Source organism: Apus apus, chromosome 13 (genome assembly GCF_020740795.1).
Source record: "Apus apus isolate bApuApu2 chromosome 13, bApuApu2.pri.cur, whole genome shotgun sequence".
In the NCBI taxonomy this organism is placed as follows: domain Eukaryota; kingdom Metazoa; phylum Chordata; class Aves; order Apodiformes; family Apodidae; genus Apus; species Apus apus.
The window spans coordinates 11783274-11805070 of record NC_067294.1 but is presented as its reverse complement, the minus strand read 5'-3'; the positions used below and the strand labels follow the sequence as shown (position 1 = coordinate 11805070).

At 38.5% G+C, this 21797-nt stretch overlaps 1 protein-coding gene across 1 annotated transcript in view; it reads left to right on the top strand.

Moving 5' to 3' along the window:
• The first annotated feature begins 1909 nt into the window (after nucleotides 1-1909).
• The window catches only part of ATP10B (ATPase phospholipid transporting 10B (putative)), a 49186-nt gene continuing 29298 nt past the window's right edge, over nucleotides 1910-21797 (top strand). Inside the window, exons 1-5 of the mRNA XM_051631563.1 lie at nucleotides 1910-2184; nucleotides 3170-3364; nucleotides 13999-14203; nucleotides 16192-16277; nucleotides 18807-18913. Of these exons, the coding sequence (XP_051487523.1) occupies nucleotides 1910-2184; nucleotides 3170-3364; nucleotides 13999-14203; nucleotides 16192-16277; nucleotides 18807-18913 (868 nt within the window). The remainder of the gene's footprint in view (nucleotides 2185-3169; nucleotides 3365-13998; nucleotides 14204-16191; nucleotides 16278-18806; nucleotides 18914-21797) is intronic.

The following is a 21797-nucleotide window of genomic DNA, read 5'->3' as shown; positions in this document are numbered from 1 at the left end:
TCTTGCGACATGTTGCCTAAGGTTCATCTGTGGCATGAGATCCTGCTGTTGTGCTGCTTTTCTTGACACTTGGCAAACACTGGAGATCAGTCTTGTTCATTGTCTGACTGTCCTTGTGGTCCTGCATGAACTTTCAGGGATCAAGCATAGTCCACGAGGGAATTTTTAATTTTTTTAAAGTACACATGAACCTGTTATCACAATGGCAGCTGCTTAGCTTGCATCTTTCAACAGGTGAATAAAGTGACTGCAAACACAGAGGAGGCATCTGAAACCAAGGGATTAATGATGGCATTCCAGTCTGTGGAGCATAGCACAAGTAATGGCAAGTGCTGTGAAAAACTTTCACTTGCTTGTTGGGATATTTGCTTTCCCCTGCAACTTGTAGTTTCAGTATAACATGACATGATATTGAATCTAGATTCATTATACTGGGTTTTTAGCTTGTATCAACTGAGACAGTATTTCCAAGTGCCTGGTAGGCAAGATAGCCATTCTCAACATTGCAGAGGCTCCTCAAGCAACCTGAACTCTGAACTAATGGTAGTGAATTATAGTGCATAGACAATACTTGCTGTTTGCTGATGAAACGTCGTACTTCAGATGTTTCGGTGAGACTCTTTACAGTATATTTTTCCCCTTTCAGTACTTAATCATGTACATATTCTAAAATTTGCTTAAGTTATTTTCAAAAAGAAATCACATATTGTGTACAGTAAAGGTAGGCTTTTTGGAAGAGAAAGCTGAAAAGCAAAGATAGACAAAGGACTCATTTGTAGTAAAGGTATCAACCATTTCAAAGGTTTAATATATTTGAAATGTGTTTATTTAAACTTGTACAAACATGTACAGGTATTCTCAGTCTGTTTCAAATAAGTCTGCTACTAAATAAGCATTAAACAAATTGTTCAATGAATAAATCTAAATTGCCATTGTCCAAGTTTAAATAGTGTTTTTCTGTTTCCCTCAATCACAGTGAGGTGGGTTCAGTTCAAGCATTTCATTCAGTGAAACTTTGAAGTTGCACACGGCCAGTTTTTTTTGTTCGCTTTTTCACATTGAGTGCCTCATTGTTGTAAGGCAGCTTCCAGTCCTCAAAGTCCTACTGTTGGATTGTGACTTTACTGTGCTTAAATTAAGTGTAATAGCACATTCACCTACCCTGCTGGAGCCTGAGCATCCTGCAGCCTGGATCCCAATCACAGCTGCAGATGTGTGAACAAACCAGAAGACAAGTGTTCAGTGACAACAGGATTAGTATTGGGAGATTTAATTCCTTTATCTCTCCAACCAATAAAACATTCATTGTTTTAGTGCTAACCGGCATTTTGCATCCAAATCAGATTTTCTGTGGAGACTCTGGAAAAGTGCTTCTGAGTGTAAATGAGATTAAGCTGATGCTGCAGCTCTTTATTATCTGAGCTATTGAGATTTAACTCCTGAACTTGTTTTTTTGTAAGTAAGTGTGAATAGAAAAGGTATTGTAAGAAAGTCTGAAACATTTGAAGAAAAATAACTTAATAGATTTGGTGGCAGTTTATGACTGAGGAAAATTACACAGAACTTGTAGAGGAAAAGCTATTGTTCATCTCAGTTAAATCGGTTCTATCTATGTTATTTTGCTGTTATAACACAGAGAAAATAGATTTGGGATTTTATTATTATTTTTTTTTCCCAGAGATAAAAATAGATGTTCATTCTTGAAGATTTTGTTGTATCTTTTATTCTGTGCATTCTCTGTAGAGAGTGCTGAACTCAAAGACCAAACATGTAATGCACTGAAGAGTGGTATTGTTTGCTGCTTTAGAAACCTCTGCTAGCAAGACATGAAGTGAATTTTCTACAAGAAAGGAATTGATTTTCATTCCTTGTCATGCATTTGTCTTTCAGGCTGACATCTCTGCTGTGAATGGCTGTGTCTGTAGACTCTGCTTTGTACCGTTGGCAGCGACTAGGAGCTGCAAGTCCTTCCCAGACTCTATCAGAATCGACACCGCTGCTGTTCCCTGTCAGAGACAAACCAAAACTCAACTTAAACAAATGGAGGATTGTATTTCCCAACAAAGGGAGGCAGCAGAAAGACTGGAAACAAGCTTCAACACTTTATTCTGGAAACAGGATACAGACCACGAAATACACGTGGTTGAATTTTTTGCCCCACAATCTTTTTGAGCAGTTTCACAGGTAAAATCATTCAGTGATACATCAGATTCAAGAAGTCTCTCTGAAACAGTGTTCATGGGTGATGGAGAAGGGCTGCTTTTGTAGTTGCCACATTGATAAAATTTATGTGATGATGATTTGTAATCAAATGTGACTCATTTCACTCTGAAATGGAGGTTTAAAGCAAGGAAATGCTAGGTGTGCTTAAGCTGGTGCTGAGGCCAGCTTTCTTGTTTGAATGCTGGAAGTTTTCTATCTAGAAATGTCAAGGTTTTCTTTAAAGATTCCTCTATTTTTGTGCTGAATAAACCTCTAATTTTTAAGAACATGAAAAGATGTTCATTGGCTGCGTTGAGACACCTATGAAATTCTGTAGATTTCAGAGACTTATAGATTAGTTTTAGTACATTTTTAATGGCAGGCACGTGACTTTGCTGACTTATTTTAGTGAAGATTTTATTAATAGACTAGTTGACAGCAAATGTTACCTCAGGTGACTTTCCAAGTGATGGATTGAAATTATGTAACCCCCAGCATAACAAATAATTTCAATAAGACACCCAGGGAAATATTGTTATAAAAAAAAATTAAAATTGTATAGCAATTTGTAGATTGGAAATTTTTATTCTGTGTATTAGATTTATACATTCATTATTTGACCTTCCAAGTGTGGAATCCTGCATGGGTTTCTGATGAGGACATTTCCATAATTCTGAATATGTGAGTTTTTACACCTATTCTGTTACGTTGGTTTGGTTATTTAAGAGGTTTTTTGCTTTTGTTTGATTTTGTGCTTATTTTCAAGACTGAGGTAGTGAGGGATCACTAAAGGAGCTTTAGCTCCTAGAGATAAATAGTTAAGTAACTGATAAATTCCTTCAGGGAAAGGAAGAGGAGGGTAGAGGTGTGAAATGGTTACTGTTCCTTTGACACAAAATGTGGGATGTTCATTCAGAAAAGCGCACATTCTAATTTCTGACAACTACATTTTTTTATACCTTTTCAGGCTGGGTAATCTTTATTTCTTCTTTCTGGTGGTTCTGAACTGGTTCCCACAAGTGGAAGTCTTCCACAGAGAGATTACTATGCTGCCTCTGATTGTGCTGCTACTTGCCAGTATGATTAAGGATGCTATTGAAGACTATAGGAAATACCAACTTGATAAGATGTTAAACTTCTCTAAAACCAGAGTATATGACAAGTAAGTGAACTATACCAATTATTTTTCTTTGTGTTTGATGTGGTGGAAACTGCTCATATGATTTTGCAGTAGTTCCCTCACTGAGCCTTTGGAGTATAGTAAGTTTGGAAATCTGTTATAAAGAGTTTTGTTCTGCCTTTTAAAATGCCTCATTTATCTCACTTAAGACATCCTGATATGACTGATGTTTTGTTAGATACCACAGCAGTGTATGCTGACATACAAGTTTTCGTTCCAAATTTCCAGCCAGCTTGCCAACACACTCAACAGCCTCTTCAGGTAGCAGAACGGTCTGGAAGAAAAATGAAACACATCCAAGCCTGAAAAGGATTAGTGGGGCTACTTAACAAATTGGAGCAATGTCTTTCAGATGTTGCATGCTAAAAACAATTAAAACAAAAATTAATAATAAACTACGTTCAAGGTGAAGTGTTACCAGGAACTAAAAAAATTATTATAGGACTTCTAGTAAACACAGTTGATCAGTACAGCTTGGTGTATGATGATACAACACTTGCAGTAAACTGAGACGTTTGCTCAATACTGACTCAGAGAGAAGAAATACTTTCATGTGCAATTCTTATTGCAACATTTTGATTTCATCAGAGTTTCTTGTCCAAGTCCTACCTTGACTTGAGACTACTTAGCTTGTCACTATGTAATAGACAGGAGTTTTCATTTAAAACAAGTTTAAATGTTTGTGTTTCTTCCTTTTTTACCTATCATTAATCACAGGCCATAGAAGAAAAATTACTATGGTTTGTACAAATCTCATTAGCTGTCTTGGCTGTTAACTCATGTATGCGACATAGTTACGTGTCAAAGGCACAAGGACCAATGGGGAAAAAGAAATGAGGGTGGAAGGAGTTACTGGATGAGTGAGGGGCACTTTGGGTGTCCAGAAGGAGGAGAACCATCAGAGGAGAAGGATCAGGCTGAGTGGCAATCTAGGTAAACTGCCCTTCAGGCATCTGTGTCTGTGTATCATACTTACATCTACCAAACCATGTGTTTGCTTGGTCTGGGAGGATAGGGGTTGTTTGGTTTTTTTTAATAATGCATATTATGGTCATGAAAATAAATAATTGGTAGAGGAAGTAAAGGGAGCAATACTGCCTGTACTGAAGCTTATAGCAGTTCTCTGTTGACTTCTGGGACACGGAGCTCTGCCCATTACCTTTGAACTTCCTGGCAACTCCCAGGCTTATAAAGTGATTCCGAAGCTCAAGCTGTGAACCATAAAAATGGTGTGACGTTCTTTGCTTTGCCTCTGCTCCGTGCTAGCTGAGAGACACTTCAGTGAGCGGGTAGTCCATGCCAGGGAAATGCTCTGAGCAAGGCCTCCAGGCGTATGCTAACAGGAAAAACAAAACGTTCTGGGTGCTTTTGTTACATGTGAGGTGCAGCCTCCACAGCAGGCTCCAGTACCTGGTGCGGCTGAGTCAGGATGATACCTGTGTCTGGGCAGGTGGAGGCTGGAATTGAATGAGAGGTGGCCCTGAGCTTCAGACATCTTGAATCTTCTCTCCAGCACTTGGGAGATTATCTGGATTATTGAACTCTTCTAGCTTTGTTGTTATCCAACTTCAGGCTAGTTTTTCAGAAGAAAGCAAGATGTCAAGGAAAAGTGTTCAAGGCTGCTTCTCTAGAATGATATGGAAAAGACATTTCTTTAAGGAAACTTGCTGTCGATGTGGTTCTCCAGACACTGAAATACAAAATGAAGAGCTGGAGAAGAGACAAAAAGTGAAGAAAAGAAAGAAGAAAAATGAAAATAAACGAGTGATAGTCTCCAATTTGCCCTTTGGAATTAAGAAGTGGAAGGAAAATCCAAACAGATACTATGACTCCAATAAAATTAAGACCACAAAATATACCATCTTGACTTTCCTTCCTAAAAATATCTACGAGCAGTTTCATCGCTTTGCCAATATTTATTTTGTGGTTATTGCATTGCTGAATTTTGTGCCAGTGGTGAATGCTTTCCAACCAGAAGTTTCTGTGATCCCAGTTTGTGTCATAATGGCCATTACAGCCATTAAAGATGCTTGGGAAGATTTTCGGCGGTATAAATTAGACAAAGAAATCAATCATATGGGATGCTACATTTACAGCAGGTTAGTTTCATATGATTATTTTTTTTTAACAAAAAAATGTTGGCTTGAGATCTTTTATGAATTGTGAGGTTTCTGTTTAAACAAAAATTAATAGATAAGTAAAAGAGGGGGAAATCACAGTGATTACATAACACTTGGTGTTTGTTCTGACATGAAAAGGGTTTTTTTAAACCTCATGTTCAGACTATGAAGGAAAGTTTGAGTTTAATGGTATTGGGGTGGCTATTGTCTGCTTAGACATAGAGTGCAATGAAAGTAGGTGCTTAAATAGCTACTGAGCACCTGGATTTCTAAGGAATTTTCAAGAAGGCTTAATTCTATCAATACAAGGTGGCACAGAACAAGATCCATCATAGGAGCTATTTGCATCCTTGAATGCCAAGAATGCCTTTTAAAATTGTAGCACTTTGAATTTTATACTATAAACTGTAGACCAGCTTTCAGTTGTATTTAGTTTACTAGGTTGTATCTAAAATAAATCTGAGTAAAAATGTAGTTTAAAAATGGGAGATAGTAATGTATACCTCTTCTGAGTAATCTCTAAATGAATTAACTACATGTGTCTGTGCTCACCTCTTCAAAATGTTTCCTGACCTCTTGCTATTAGGACTTTCAGAAGTTTGGAAATTGTGTTTTATTGTATCAAAACTGTTCTCTCAACAAGGCAGAAAACTACTTCTCCCTTTTAAAATATCACATCTGGGACTCGGAGGAGCAAAACTTTCCATCTTTCTGAATGTTGCTTGTCATCCCTTAAATTAATCAGCTGTGCTTTATATCGTGTTCTTTCACAAGCAAGATCTTGCAGAACTCTGGCTTTTATCACACAGTGCTGTCATTTCTGTTTTTTTTCTTTTGCATGTGTATGTCAGATTTTTATTTTTATATCCTGCTGGTTAAACAGGAAAACAATGGGTTTGCTTCTTTGGGGGCTGAATTTATCTCCACGTATAGATAACGACTTGTTAGAGACAAATTGGCACTGCTCTCCTTGCCGGCTTGTCCTAAAAAGCAATCATTTTACAAGTCTCTAAATATTGTTCATTTAAGATTTCATCTGTTTTCTACCATGAAGACTGGCAATAATTGCAGCTCTTTGGGTAGGCGGCAGTTACCTCTTCTACCTCTCTTTGAAATTGCAGCCTGGCTGGGTTTCTTAATCTTTTCAATGTTGCTTTAACGTACGAGGCAATGGATTATTTGTTAACACTGGTTAAATCCAATATGGAAGAGAATAGGTGGTACAGTAGGTATCAACTAATGCATCTGCATGGAAATCTTATTTCCTCTTTATGTAAAGGAAACTTGTTAATTTATCTCTAAAAGCCTTTTGCCATGGGAACATGAAAGCAACAAAACTTGTTTTGTGTAAGAGGAAAATGTCCTTCATGGAATTACAACATACACACAGATCCATGTTCGAGTTCTAGTCATGAGACTTGACACGAGCCTGTCTTCAAACTGGTTATCCTGTTCTATAAAAACAACTTTGATCTATGAATAAATCTTGTCTGTAATCTTGTCTTTCACCAAAGTTTTGTGATCCAAAAGGGGAAAGGAAAATGAGGACTTCAGACTAGAGCATTCATCCTGTCTGGAAAAATTGTGGGTAATTGCAATTGCCATCAGATCAGTAGCTACAGCTTATTGTGTCATGAATAATTTTAATCAGGCTTCTGTAGTACTTTGGGAAGCTGGTATTTCTTGTTCTTCTTGCTAGCTGCAACGTCATGGAACAGTGTGATGTCTTCTAATTTTCTTGCTTGTAAATCATCTCCTGTAGGAGGTGAAAGTCTTTTGCAATACACTGCAAATTTTGTTAATCTTGTGGCAGCGAAGCGTTCTTTTTAATAGAGCAACTGATCTGCTATCCTAAGATGAAAAATTGCTTACATTTAAGAGTCAATCTTGGAAAGTATAGTGTCTTCATTTCAGAGTCCAATAACGACAACTCTAGTACCTGTTCAAAAAGAAATACAAAGGCAGAAATATCTTTTCCAAGTGCTGAATGATCTTCAAAACTTTCTGAAAGACTGAGGGAAATGCAGTAACTTGTCTTATTTCAGCACAGAGCAAGGGAAATTGACTTTAAACAGGCTGCTCTGTAAACACATTTCTTCTAATTTTCTTTTCACTGAGATCAGCTGAAATGGATAATCTAGTCTGCTAGTAAAGTGAAGGAAAAGACACTAGAAGTAATGTATTTAACAGATGTTTAATTGAGAAAATGGGAGACAATTAATAAGCATTAAAGTGTCTTGGGAAGATGTAATAACTTAGCTCTGGTGTTTGATTGTGGAGATTTTAATTTCTGAACCAAACTTTAGAAATAGTAATAATTGTGTACAAACTGTTGTACTGTTAGAACAAATTACACAACACCAAAAGAAGAGAACAAAAAATTCAATTGAAGATGGTACAGACTTATAATTAGTTGCCTCCTTTCTCCTGGTATTCTTTAAAATACATTCTGTCTGCTTTTAAATTTTCCAAGAAAGGGGGTTTCCATTACTACAAAATGTGACTGTCAAAGCATTTTCTATTATATTCTGCTTTGTTTTGCCTTCTTGATTGCATTCAATTTCCGCAAGTCACCTGGTTTCATGCAACCCTAATTAGCTATTCTTCATTCATAACGTTTAATTATAATCTTCAAATATGTGTGATTTTCCTCATGCTTGTTTTGCCATGCCCAGACACCTTTTAGTCAAGATCTGTATATAGATCGCTCTTTTCATCTTTCTTGTCAGGCAGCCTCTCCACACCTACTGTGGTTACTTTTCTCTCAACAATCTCCAGTTTGTCATTAACCTACTAACAACAGGGGCTGGCACTGAATGTTGAACTTGTAAGTGAACATCAACCCAACAGTTGCTAAAAGTTGCTATTTAATTTTCTTGAACTTCTATAATGTTGAAGAAACTACTTGATATGTAATTAAAGCATGGCCTGGATTTGATATTTCCCTAGGATTAGGCTATAAAGGTTTCTAAATAATCTGTAGCACCCAGACAGGTTTTGACATCAATTTCACACTTTTGAAAGATTTAACCTAATTTTTTCTCTGTCTCAGTAGACACAGTGATACAAACACAAGGACTGTGCACAGTTTGAGATGGCACAGCAGCACATTTGCCTGAATGCACGTACATCAGGTAGCAGCAGCCATAAATGCATTCATATTATTTGAGCTATTAATATTGCTTAATTTAAGCACCTGAGCTCAGATATCTGAAATACTGACTCGGAGAAGCCTGGTTTATATGCTCTGACTCATCCTCACCTTTGGATAACTAGGGAAGTCAACAGGGATCCTAAATGAGAGCCTGATCACTCTTTCAACAGAAAGTTCTTCTGTAATGCTTTCAGGCCCTGTGTTTTTCAAGTAGTTCCTGCAAGCATCAGTCTCTTCTTCCTTTGTAGGTCCACTGTGATACAAAAAAAAGTCAGGTTGGCCTTTGCTGTGATTTTTATCTGCTTAGTGTAAGGTTTTAGAATATTTAAAGAGTTCTGTATCAGCACTAGCTCTGGGGTGGTCGGAGAGCAGTGCTGTAGAAATAAAGGAAAAAACAAATAACTCCTCTTCATGTTGCACAAAGTCAGAACTGCCAACAGCTAAAGAACTGGAAATGGCCTAAGCTAGACTCTCTAGTTTGAAAGAAAATTACTGTATTCCAGGTAATTAAAGTGTTGTAATTCAGTGTTGTAATTTCTGAGAGAAACGTAGATTAAGAAATCTCTATGACAGCAAAGGAGATCTGCTTGCCTACAGCTCACTGTACATATAATACATATTTTCTTAAAATCAGAGCTGTTTTTCTGTTTCAGTCTCCTTCATATGCTCTGATCATCTCAACCTTCTGAAGGAAGGAGACATTGCACCTTCCCTGAGGCTCCCATGTCTGGGAGAGCAGCTGGTGTTGGCCAGAGGCATAATGACTGGCAGAGGTGTCTGTGGCACCTGGAAATAGCAGAGAAGGGTAGGGAGCATGCTTGAGAACTTGAGTTGACCTACTGTTGAATTTCAGAAGCAAAGTCAAAAAGCTTTTCTCTGGACCCAGGAAGCGTACGCAATTCATTCATTCCAGGGTGAACCTGGCAGTTGGTGGAGTAGAAGTAGGATAAGAGGAAAATAATATCCTGCCACAGACATAATCAGCAAAAAGAGATCTGCCGTTGCTTCCATTTAAAGTCTTGTTCAGCAGCATTGAGTTTTAACTTGTTACAGAACCTTTTATTTTTATTTATTTTTTGTTTTGTTTCCTAACAAAGCGTAACTTCAAAGACAAGGAGTCTGCTGGATGCTCTAGTGGTTTAATCATTTACCCTCAAAAAAGAGAGGGTCTCAGTTCTGTTGCCTACTTCAAGTCCCACTGCATTCTCTCATGCAAAATGCTACATCACTTTTCTTGGGCATAGCAGTATCAAGGCTTCTACGTCTCAGTGGTACCTTCTCTGAATGTTGCATGAATTTCATCAGGAGGAGGCTGCAGTTCTCCAGCTCTTTGCATGGCTGAAGGTGCATCCCTGTGACACCCCAAATCACAAATTTTGCTCTGTTGAAACACGAATTATTTCTGATAAAAGTAGCAATATGGATAGGTTACAACCGCTACAGGATTATTGTATCCTATGATATCATTACAACTCACTGTCCATCAGGAAAGAGTCAATACCCATTCCTTGCTTAAAGTCAAACATGACTATATTGTTCTGTATGGGACTATCACTGGCAGGGGGCATTGTCTGTTCTTTTATACACACACACATATATATATATACATATATATATATATATATAGTCTGCTCTTTCAAGACAGCATTTAAAAAAAATAGATTCCCAAGCTGAATATAGGTTTATTTTATCATTGGGAAAATAACTTCCTTGGTAGGAAGTTGTAAAGACCTTCAGCACATGAAAAGATAGGATCTCTTTAATGGCATCAAAGAGGTATTTTCTTACATTTTAGAAAAAATTCATTCTCGTTATCTTTAAAAGATGTTAATTGCTGTCTTAAAGTGTTACTCAAATCCTCACAGAGTTTGGGGCTGCTGGGAAAAGCCATAGCTGCTTGTTAATGAGGGATGTGACAGGATCGACCACTGCTAACTGACATCATTCTTGGATGCTGCTGGGCTGATGTCCACGTCACAAAAAACCCTTCCCAGCTACTGTAATAGTAACATGGTAGAAGCTGGTTATTAATTAACACAGATGATACACTACTTCCTGAAGTTAAGGTAATATCTGTAGCTCAGGAATACTATCAGCCAAATTGTGCTGTACTCTGACCTACAGACAGGTTTCAGAATCAATTCCTTCCTCAAGTCCTAAATCTACTCCTTTGTTGCCAGTTTTCCTAAGTTTTATGGCAGTGGTGCATAACGCTGAGGTCATGGCCATAAAGTGGTCTTTGAAAACATTTTGTGAGGGTTTTCCATATAGAAGCTGGTGTAATCCTTGATCGCATTAAAAAGTGTGGGATTTCTGTTTGCAGAACTAGACTGTAAAGTGTAAGTAGCTGTGTGATTCTACCTGCTGTCTGTGTAGAACTGAGAATCGCAGAACAGGAGCATTTTCTATAAAGCAGCTGATGTTTAAGGAGTGCCATTTTCACATCTAATATTCTAGCACATTTACATACAATAACATACGAACATTTGGTTTTATCTGTTCGTGACACTGATATTATTTTTTTCTAAGTGTTATAACCTGGTGGCAATTTAGGGGATGAAAGGCAGAGCGAACAATGTCTCTGATTCAAGCTGCACAGGATCCTGAGATGGAACTTGCAGTAATTCAAGGAAATACAACTCACTGAACTCATTGCTTGATACAATACTTGTAGGTGATCAAAATTTCTGGACATCGTTCTCAAAGACAAGCTAGGACTCAAACATGCTGTGGACTGCCCATGAAAAGCTATTTTTATTTAATATTCTCTGGGGAGCAGAAAAACAATTTTTATTTGATCCCATTCACCACCCATTTTGACCCAGTTTTTGTTTGAAATTTATCTTTATTGAACCCAAGCATGTGAAATGAAGTTGTTGACACAAAGTCAATAATTTATTCATGTTTCCCCTCAATCTCCAATCACAGCAAGACTTTTTCATGATCCTTTCTTCCCAGAAATGACTTCATAAAGTCTATTTAGTTCAGGCCTTCTGGTCAGACATGATGAATACAATTGCCAATTCCGGCAGACTTCACTTCGACTGTTTAAAGATAACTGCCTCCTTTGTCTGCTCTGTCCTCTGATGGGTATTACTGTGCTACTCATCATCCCAGAACACCAAGGGAACAGTTTTTAAGTGTACTGTTGATAAATTGACTGGCAAGGGAGAAAAGGTACTGAGGAACTTTGATCTTAGATCATGCCTATGATGTGTCACAGCCCTTATGCCACGTGCTACAAGAATCAGATTTCCAGCTTTCCACCTATTGGAAATCACCACATCTTGTTTATTTTATTGTATAAATGTGTTTGCCCTTTTTATGTTTCTTGTCAGACCATCATAGACTTACAAAGCTCCTCTGTATATTTAGCAACCGGAGCTTGTGTTATGAACTTTAATCACTGAACAGAAAATGGGCAGTGTTCCCAGGTACAGGAATCTCTACAAGGAAACTGCTTAATTTGAAAAACCTCACTGGGCAGCTGCGCCAGGGCTGCTATGAGGTGGGCCAGGTTCCTTGTGAAGTCCTTTTCTTCCTTTCATCCACTGGTAATTTTCTACAAAGTTGTAGAAAACCTTTGTAGTGTAGGAAGTTGTTCATCTTACAGGTCCAGCTGAGTATTTCTTTCAGGAAAGGAATGTGGTTTTCTTTACCAAATTCATTGCTCTTTGGGAGACAGGAACAGCCTATTCACCTGATCACAGGTTTGGGATTCTAGCAATTCCTGAACTCTAGTCCCTGTGCTAAATAAGACTTTTCCTCTAACCTGAATGAAGTAATTTGGCTTTTCTGACTCACGATCTCCTCTGTAATAAGTCAATGAGCAGAACCTGAAGCTTTGTCTGTAATGTGTTTCATTGGGAATTCTTGAAAAAATCCTGCAAATCTATTATTTCTGTGGATTACTTTTGCTAACCTTGTTTATTAAGGCTGGTGTGGAAGGCAGCCAGCTGGACAAGGCCCTTCTATAGCATTTTATGAGAAGAAAAAAAATCAGAAGCGTGTTCTATAAACATCATTATTATGCAAGAGTTGACATAAAGAGGTAGGATTGTCCTGAACGAGTCATAGCAAACATCATATGCAAGGTATACACGGCATCCAAATGTCTAGGATAGCAAGACCAGCCATCTGCTTGCTCTAAAATGCTTCTTTACTCTCACTTTTATGTTTTAAGCAAACAAATTAATACGTTCTGCCCAGAAAACATTTGACATGGGAAGGATTCATAGTTACGTCGTTATTTTGCTGGATTAACATTAGTGTCTACTTTGTAGAGCAAGAAATATTCAACTTGCACCTGCTTAAATACTTTTCAAATATAAATTGTTCTGGAATTTTGTTTTTAAATGTGCAACAACATCAAATTAACTTACAAAAAGCCTGTGTTCTTCAGTGTGGTCTTTTATGTCTGTTGTTGAGCAAAAGAATAAAGGACATGCAGATAAGTAGAGTCAGACAAAAGAAAAAAAAAAAGAAATACAAATTCAGGAAGACAAAAATAATGCAATAAGAAACAATTATTGCCACAATACCAGTATTTATTAAGTACCTCACATCTACCATTAAAAGGATTTAAATAGTTAGGATTATTTTTTTTTAATAAAATGTAGATACCATTGGAAAATGCACAGGATTTAACTGTGTGTATAACCTTTGCAGGAAGCTGTTATTTCATGTTGCTTTGCAGATAAGGATATTGTCCAAGTGCAAGGGTTTGCCTGACAGCATCAGGCTGGGTCTCCCTTGCAGAAGTCCAGGAAAGCAGGTTTGCAGGAAGTGCCTTTGGCCTGACTAGGGAGCGATGCTTGGATGTGTGCTTTGAACTGTAGCAAAACACTTTATCTGCTGTATCGCTGCTCCCCTTCCCATGATACAGACACTTAAAGACAGCATTCTTCAGGCAATAGATGAGGACGATTAAAAACTTAAGTGAAAATGAGACTCTGAGTCATTACAAAAAGCCTTTTACTGTCTGTGAGCTAAAATATCATGAGCGTTTTCCCTCTTACAGAGCAAGACACAAGAGGATTCAATTATTCATTTTGAAAAAAAAAATCTCCTCTCAGAGAATTAGAATAACTGGGCCATTGTTGCCTGTGCAGTTTTCCCATTAACTAATTTTAAATCTTATTGTGTTGTTTTCAGTTGTCTAAGATAATTAAGAGCAGTTAAAGATCAATTGTTGAAAAGGTAATGTCAAAAAAAGTTCTCTATTTCCTGAACTGTTGAGCGTCGGTTTGTGATGGAATAGTGATTTATTTTCCTTGAAACCCAAGGCACTCTTTCCTTTCTTTTTTATATTTTTTTCTCCTGACATGTTTTTAATGTAACAGGGAAGAACATGCATATGTTGAGAAGTGCTGGAAAGATGTCCGAGTGGGGGACTTTGTGCAGCTGCAGTGTAACGAGACCATCCCAGCTGACATCCTACTGCTGTATTCCTCTGATCAGAATGGGATCTGTCACTTGGAAACTGCCAACCTTGATGGGGAGACCAATCTTAAACAACGACAAGTTGTGATGGGGTTCTCCAGCCAGGTAAGTCTACTGAAAATGCAGCCCATGAAGGGCACCAGTTCTGACAGGCTGGCTGTGCTGAGACACCTAATGTAAGTGTTTTGCTGTTGGAGATAATGCCCTGTACAGAAAGCAGCAGTCTGTCCCAGAAGATTTTCATTATTCAGGCACAGGGAAGGCTGTATAAAAAGGAAGATTATCTCAGACAGTCATTACTTGTAGCAAACTGCATCAACAAATGCTAACGAACAATGCACAGGACCACCATTGTGTCAGCAGCAAGTCCTTCCTATGTACAGGTCACCCAGGTCACAGCACATCACACTGCAAAGCTGCTGCTACCACTGAGTTAATTATTTCTGCATGAAAATTAGAAGGCAGTTCATGGCTGCCCTTCCAAACTGGCTGCAGGCTTCCCTATGGATTTTGCTTCTCTGCTGCAGCTGAAGGACCATGCTCATTTGCTAGGCAGGTAGAGCTATGGCACTCTAGGAACTGCTCTGAGGCACCCTAAGTAGTAATGATATAATGGAATCTTCTGTAGGAGTATAATATGCAATTGAACTCAAGGTAAATTAAACTGTGAATAGTTAAATAAAACTGCTGTGTTTGACATCAATTTGTTAGCAGAGATTCAGTTTGAATGCTTAAAGCCACCTTTTTTTTTTTCCTTAGGCTATATAATTTGCTTTTTACAATCACTTTAGTGATATATCCTCTTGTGTTTGATAAACCTGAAATAAACAACAAAATATGGCTTAGGGACATTTGTACTAGTTACATTTTTTAAAATATTCTCAGAGCAGGGCAGTTTTTCTAATAACACAGAACAAATTTGAGTTGTAGCATGTGAAGAGGAATATTTTGTTCCATTGGAATCACTCCAATAGACAGGAAATCCAAAAACCTGGCAGGTAAATCTAGGAATTACATTTATTTATTTAGCCATTAGCAGCAGAGCCATTAGGAAGATATTTTGGTGTTATTGGTGGGTGGGACACGACTGCCAGTGAGCAACCAAATTGATTAAATAGAAGTACACCATTTCCATGGCCAGTGTGACCAGGTACTGTACCCCAGTGTTACTGGCTCTTTGTTCAAATGGAAATCACTTTGCAAGCAGAATAAAGGCTTCCTCAGGCTGCAGATGCCTTAGCGTAATGAACCTTTACCAGTGCTTTCCAGTGATTATTAGGGAGAGATTTTTTTTTACTGAGAAACAATGAAAATTTGCAATATGTAGAGACTTAGAACAAATAACAAAACCAAACAAAAATAACACCCAACAATAAACTAGCTACTTCAATAGAAAAAAAATAAAATGCTGTTTTGTGTTATATCGTCAAAGTTTACAAATTAGGGTTTGTATTTTTTTTCTTTTAGAGGAAAACAGAGTGAGTGCCCTGCTAGCATACAAAATGCAAAATTTCCTTCAGTCATTTATAATATACGGAAGTCTGTCTCTAAATCAGAAAATCCCCACATGCTGAATTACACTTCAGACCTGCCTATTCATGGTGACCTTCTTTAGACTTTGTGTTGTTATTTAGATAAACTGGGTTCCCCTTACGAAAGCCAGTGCTCAGGAAGGTCAGTGCTTAAACAGGCAACTCTATTACCCTGTTATTTATTGCATTAGCGCAAACAGTGCATTGGTTAAAAGAAAACTCAGTGCACTAAATACTATACTTACAGGTTTTAGTGTGCCAGCTTCTTCCTTGTTCTTGGAGTTGTGTTTAGCCCTGTGATTTATGAGCTGCATAAAACTTACTCAGATTTAATTGTGCCTATAAAGTGTGACTCTTTAAAGAGGGAGAAAACAGTATCAACTAGGGTTAGTTATATGTTTTAAGATCTGCTTAGGATATTGAATTCACCTATCTGTGAAAGACTGAGAGGGAGGATTTATTTTTTTTTTTCATTTTATGCCATTTTTTAACTTCTTAGGGTTTAACATTTCAAGTACTCATTGGATGTGACACTGATTCTCAGTGTGTTTCCTCTTGCAGAACACATTGTTTGAACCTGAACTTTTCCAAAACACCATCGTCTGTGAAATGCCTAACAATGATCTCAACAAATTCAAAGGGTACATGTAAGTAATTTTTATCCATACATGTATTTTGTATCTGAACTTTAATATTTCTTGGAGGAACTGGATGAAAGAAAAATATTTTGAAGAAATTGATAGACATCACTATTGGATATTCCTGGACTCAGAAGCCAGTATAGAATGTGGGGCTGAATCTGCATTTTAAAGCAAGGCAGAACCAAGGCAAGATACTGAATTTGTGGTTGTTTCACACAAGCTGTTCTCCCAAGGCTTTAGCTCTTTTCAGAATTCAGACATAAGCCCATCTGCATTTGACCTAAAGGTTAGGCTAGGCTAGATTTTCAATCTAAAACCTTCCTGAAGTTTAAAGTTGTTCAACTGCATGGCTCTAGTTTCTTCATAATTCTGGCCACAGGATCTAACAAACAAATTTTCTTCTTACAGCTAGAAGCAAGCAAGCAAGACAAACCCTATTGAACCCATGTGTTAGACTAGTGTAAAAAAGTGCTTGCTTTTTTGTTTTTTCCTTAGTGTAAACCTATGTATGTGAGAAAAAAGCCACATCCTCTGTACCTTATGTTCCTTTTTCATGAAATAATTCTTGCACAGGCATAACAGGGAAATCTCTACTTGCAAAGTCAGCAGATTTAAGCCCATTCCCTGGCAATAAGGCAAATTTGTCTGGCATGGTTTATGTCCTAAAATTCTCTTATCCTCCAATATAGGGCAGCTGTTTCCCAAGGCCCTCTTCAGAGCAGCCGCTGCTCCGTGCTAATTCCTACACCACACCAGAGAATTGTTTGAAATATCAGCTACCCCAGGCCAAATGCATGCCCCATGTTACATAAATAATGTAATTGTATGAATGTGCCAGCCTTCCTATCTGTGCCTCAGCATTGTTAAATTCACTGGTTGCTACACTAGGAGCTAATGTCTCTGTGAAAAGGCAAAGTATTGCACCTGGAGTAGCTGCAAACGGCCAAATCCTCTGACATGAGTAAGCCAGAGGGTTCTTGCCCATACTAGCACTCTCTGTGAGAAGAATGATGCCTCTACTAGCAATGGCATTTCCCTTCTACCATGATATCATGAAGGGGAAAAGAGGTCAAGTTTGTATTGATCACTGGCTGTGGTTGCTGGCTTTGAGGACTATAATCCAAATGGAAGCAATCCTTCCCATTAGCCTGCTGGAAGATGGCACAAGAGCACTAAGATTATGGAAATGTAGGTGAATTGTCACAAGAAAACACACAGAAATACACACCCTCAGGACTGGCTTCAAAATCTCCAAATCTTTATTGAAAGCCTGTGACAGAAATCTCTTGGGGAAATGCTAATTATCTCACCTGCTTGGCGGAACATGAAATTAGTTGCTTTTCTTTTGCCACTCCGAGGGTAGAGGAAATACTTTGCAGTGGAAATTAACAGCTGACATTTCATGGAGTTTCTGTCTTTGGTCTGCTGTTGTTTGAGCTATTTTGTAAACACAAATTACTTGGATCAGTTACATTTTTCTTCAAGAACTCTTAATAAATTATTGAGTCTCTAGTAGCAATACTCCCTCTACCAAAAATGATAAGAAAGAACTTAGTGACATTCATCTGACATTCCTGATCACAGCAAATTCTGCTCAGGGGGATGCAAGAAGGTTTATATTAAGTGAGTTCACCAAGACTGAATCTAGATTCCCAGAAAAACTGCTTTTTGACACTGGTTTTTACAGCTGTACCAGTTGTATATTGTTGCCCTCCATTTAAGTGAGGCTGCAGTTTGCTTGTAAACGTAAAGTCTAATAGAAAGTAGTGAAAGATACATATTGTAAGGGGAAAAAAAAAGTATTTTCTCATGCTGATATTCACATAACCAAACCAGATGGAGTGACTTAAATGAAAAATCTCAGCTTTGGTAAAGATCTCAGGAGGGCCCTATGAAAGTGTATAATAAAAAACTGTGAGCAAAAGTAGTTTTATGCTTTGATTTTCAGAGGCAAGAAACAAATTGCCTGCCTGATAGACCACTGACCTTTTACTTTTCATTAAGTTTTCACCAGTCTGTTCTGCTAGCAGAGGATCTGTTGCATGTTGGGACATCTTCAGACAGAATGAAAAGTTTTCCATCTGGTGTAAAATTGAGGAAGAGACCCTCAAGCTAGAGACTGTCCAAGTGAACTCAGGTTCACAAAGATGAAAAGCTTTTGGAGGCTGACAGAGAGACAGATGCTCTTGCAGGTTGCAGATGGTTTGTAAGGAATTTTACATGACTGAAGTCACATAACCTATTTGGCTTCATTTATGAGATACTGAATCTGGCAGGTCAGGTACCAGGTAAAAGCCAAACTTGGTTCGTATTGACATCAGGGTGCACATACCATGCAAGTGGTCTTTAAAAGAGATACCTGGACTTCTCTGCCACTGTTTACTGGAGTCTTTATTGAAGCTGAGTGAACTACAGGCAAAGCAGGGCCTTCACAGTTCCTTGATTTCGACATAAAACAAAGATGCACAAAAAATTTGGTTAATGCTGTATTAGAAGAGAAGAACACTTTGCTTTATTTCAATTTCTTTCTTCTAGGGAGCAACCAAATCATGAACGGATTGGTTTTAACATTGAAAGTCTCTTGCTTCGTGGATGTACAATCAGAAATACTGAGGCTGCAATAGGAATTGTTATATATGCAGGTAAGATGTACTTTCTATCAAGCTAAACATAGAATTTCTCTGTAAATATCCTTAAGTAAATATGTGTAGTCTAATATTGCACAGCAACTTGACCTTTTGTTTTAAGAATCAGTAGGGCATGGGAAAATTACCAAAACTTTTTGAAGTCAAGGTATTACTCATCCATCTCCAAAGCCCAGAGTCCTTCACTGGATCCTGGCAAGTGACAATGTCCTTGTGTATGTCAAACATCTTGCTGTCTTAGCAATATCTTGCAAAAATATCCAGTCAAGTATTTAACTCTCAGCTCTGCAGCTCTGATTATAATGCTAATCGCATATGGCATCAAATCTACAAGGTGGCTCTAAGGGAGGTCTCACTGGCTCCTCAGGGCAGAAACTCAGGCAGCTGAAGATCTACCCAGTTAAAAAAAAAAAAAAAAAAAAAAGCCAAGGAAAATCATCACCAAGCCAAGCTGTGCCAGTGCCAGCCCTCAGGAGGCAGGGAACAGCATCTGGGTGTGACAGAAGAGGCAGCAGCAGCACAGGTTTGTGCTGACATAGACATAATGTGTCCATGCAACCATTAATTTCATGCAGTAGAGACATGAACCAAGCAAGTGTCAGTGCCCAGATAAATGCAGCAGTGCCAGGTTCAGCAGTGGGTCAGATCATCTTTCTCTCAACATCTCTTCCCTTTGGAGTGTTACCTCTGCTTTTATTCAGTGAGCATCATTTATCATTGGTTTTGCCAGCTGTGCCCTCTTCTGCTTCAGATAAAATGTATCAGATACCTTCTTTATTTGTAGATTAAATGAAAGTCAAATTAAACCTAATCAATTCCATTATTGGTTATTTTTATCTTTCCAGTACAATCACGTCACCTGTTTTATGTCTAATCAGCAGCAAGGGGTTCAAGGCTGAGCCAGCTAAGAGAAAATAGAAGTCACCATCTTTGCATGAGTTGTTTAGTTTAGATTAATCTCCACAATCCAGATTATTTTACCTGACAATTTGCCATTTTATTTCGCTACTGCAGAAGAGGAGTCCAAATTACTACAGTTCCCAGATGTTCCCAAAGTAGCCTCAACTTTGTGGGTTTTTCATTGCCTGTCTCTCTGAACATCACATGTAGGGATGTTGCCAGACAGAGGAGAAGAGCTAGAGCCAAACCCATCACCCATTTCTTTGGAAGTAACTGCTGTAGATCCTCTGTATAGATCATTCTCTATAGAACTGGAGTAACTCATCTTCCCTTCTCTTATTAGGATTCCTATTTTTCTTCTCTTTTTGTCAAGATTTCCCAGCATGATCCTTTGCTAACCAGCACAGATCCTAGTGTGGATCTCTGTTAATGTTGCTTAAGATGCTAGTAGCAAAGAATGGAGTTTTAAAGTAATTTTCAAGATAGAATCATAGAATGGTTTGAGTTGGAAGGGACCTTAAAGACCATTTCCAACCCCCTGCCATGGGCAGGGACACCTCCCACTAGACCAGGTTGCTTAAACCCCCATCCGACTTGGCCTTGAACACTTCCAGGGATAGAATATACACAATTTCCTTGGGCAATATGGGCCAGTGTCTCACCACCATCACAGTGAAGAGTTTATTCCTCGTGTCTAACTTAAATGTCTCCTCTTCCAGTTTAAGGCCATTATACCTTATCCTATTTCTACATGTCTTTGTAAAAGCCCCTCCCCAGCTTTCCTGTAGCCCCTTCAGGTACTGGAAGGCCACTATAAGGTCTCCTCAGAATCTTCTCTTCTCCAGACTGAACAGCTCCAACTCTCTTCATCCTGTCTATGTAGAAGAGGTGATCCAGCCCTCTTATTTCTTCACCATGAGGGTAGTAAGGTGCTGGAACAGGTTGCCTAGTGAAGTTGTAAATGCCCCCTCCCTGGAGGTGTGTAATGCCAGGTTGGATGAGACTTTGTGCATTCTGGTGTCTTCTCTAGTGTGAGGTGCCCCTGCTCATAGCAGGGAGGTTGGAACATGATGATCTTTAAGGTCCCTTCCAATCCTAACCATTCTATGATTCTGTATGATTATCATCTTCATGGCCCTCCTCTGGACTTTCTCCAAGATCTCCATGTCCTTCTTGTGTTGGGAACTCCAGAAGTGGATGTAAGACTTCAGATGGGGTCTCACAAGAAGGGAGCAGAGGGGCAGAATCATCTCTCTTGACCTGCTGGCCACCCTTCTTTTGATGCAGCCCAGGACACGGTGGCTTTCTGGGCTGCACATGCACATTGACGGCTCATGTTGAGCTTCTCATCAACCAATGCCACCAAGTCCATCTCTTCAGGGCTGTTCTCAGTCCATTCCCTGCCTAACCTCTATTTGTGCTTGTGATTGCCCCAGCCCAGGTGCAGGATCTGAGTAAGTTTTCAGTTTCAACTGACATATTACCGCAAATGTCAGTATAAAAATTTATTCCTTCTAAAATTAGACTCCTTTGAGCCAGAACCAGATTCATTTCTAGGGTTCTTTGACATTGATTATACTCTGGCTCTTAATCATGGTCTGTGACCTTTTCACAACAATCAGGATCAGTCATATTATAAGATGGCATATTCTCTATTTTTATAACCCTATTACTCCTCAAACCTATTTTCTGATGGAAGTCTCTGTGAAGAGTGGAGCTGTCAGGTAATGTCATTGTTTAGCCTCTGCGGTTTCCATCTGACCCAAGTATGGTTACACTTTTCATGGCTACCCAAATGGTTCTCCACAAAGCAATTAGACTAATGCACAAAAACCTCATCACAGAGTATCAGCCAACTTCATTTTCTCATTGTAATAGGGACAGCAGCAAGAATTACATGCTTTTCAAATAGTAAAGTACCAGAAATGAGTTTTAGGTAAGTCTGTCAGCACCCACAAGGTACTAGAAGGGTGGTAGGTGG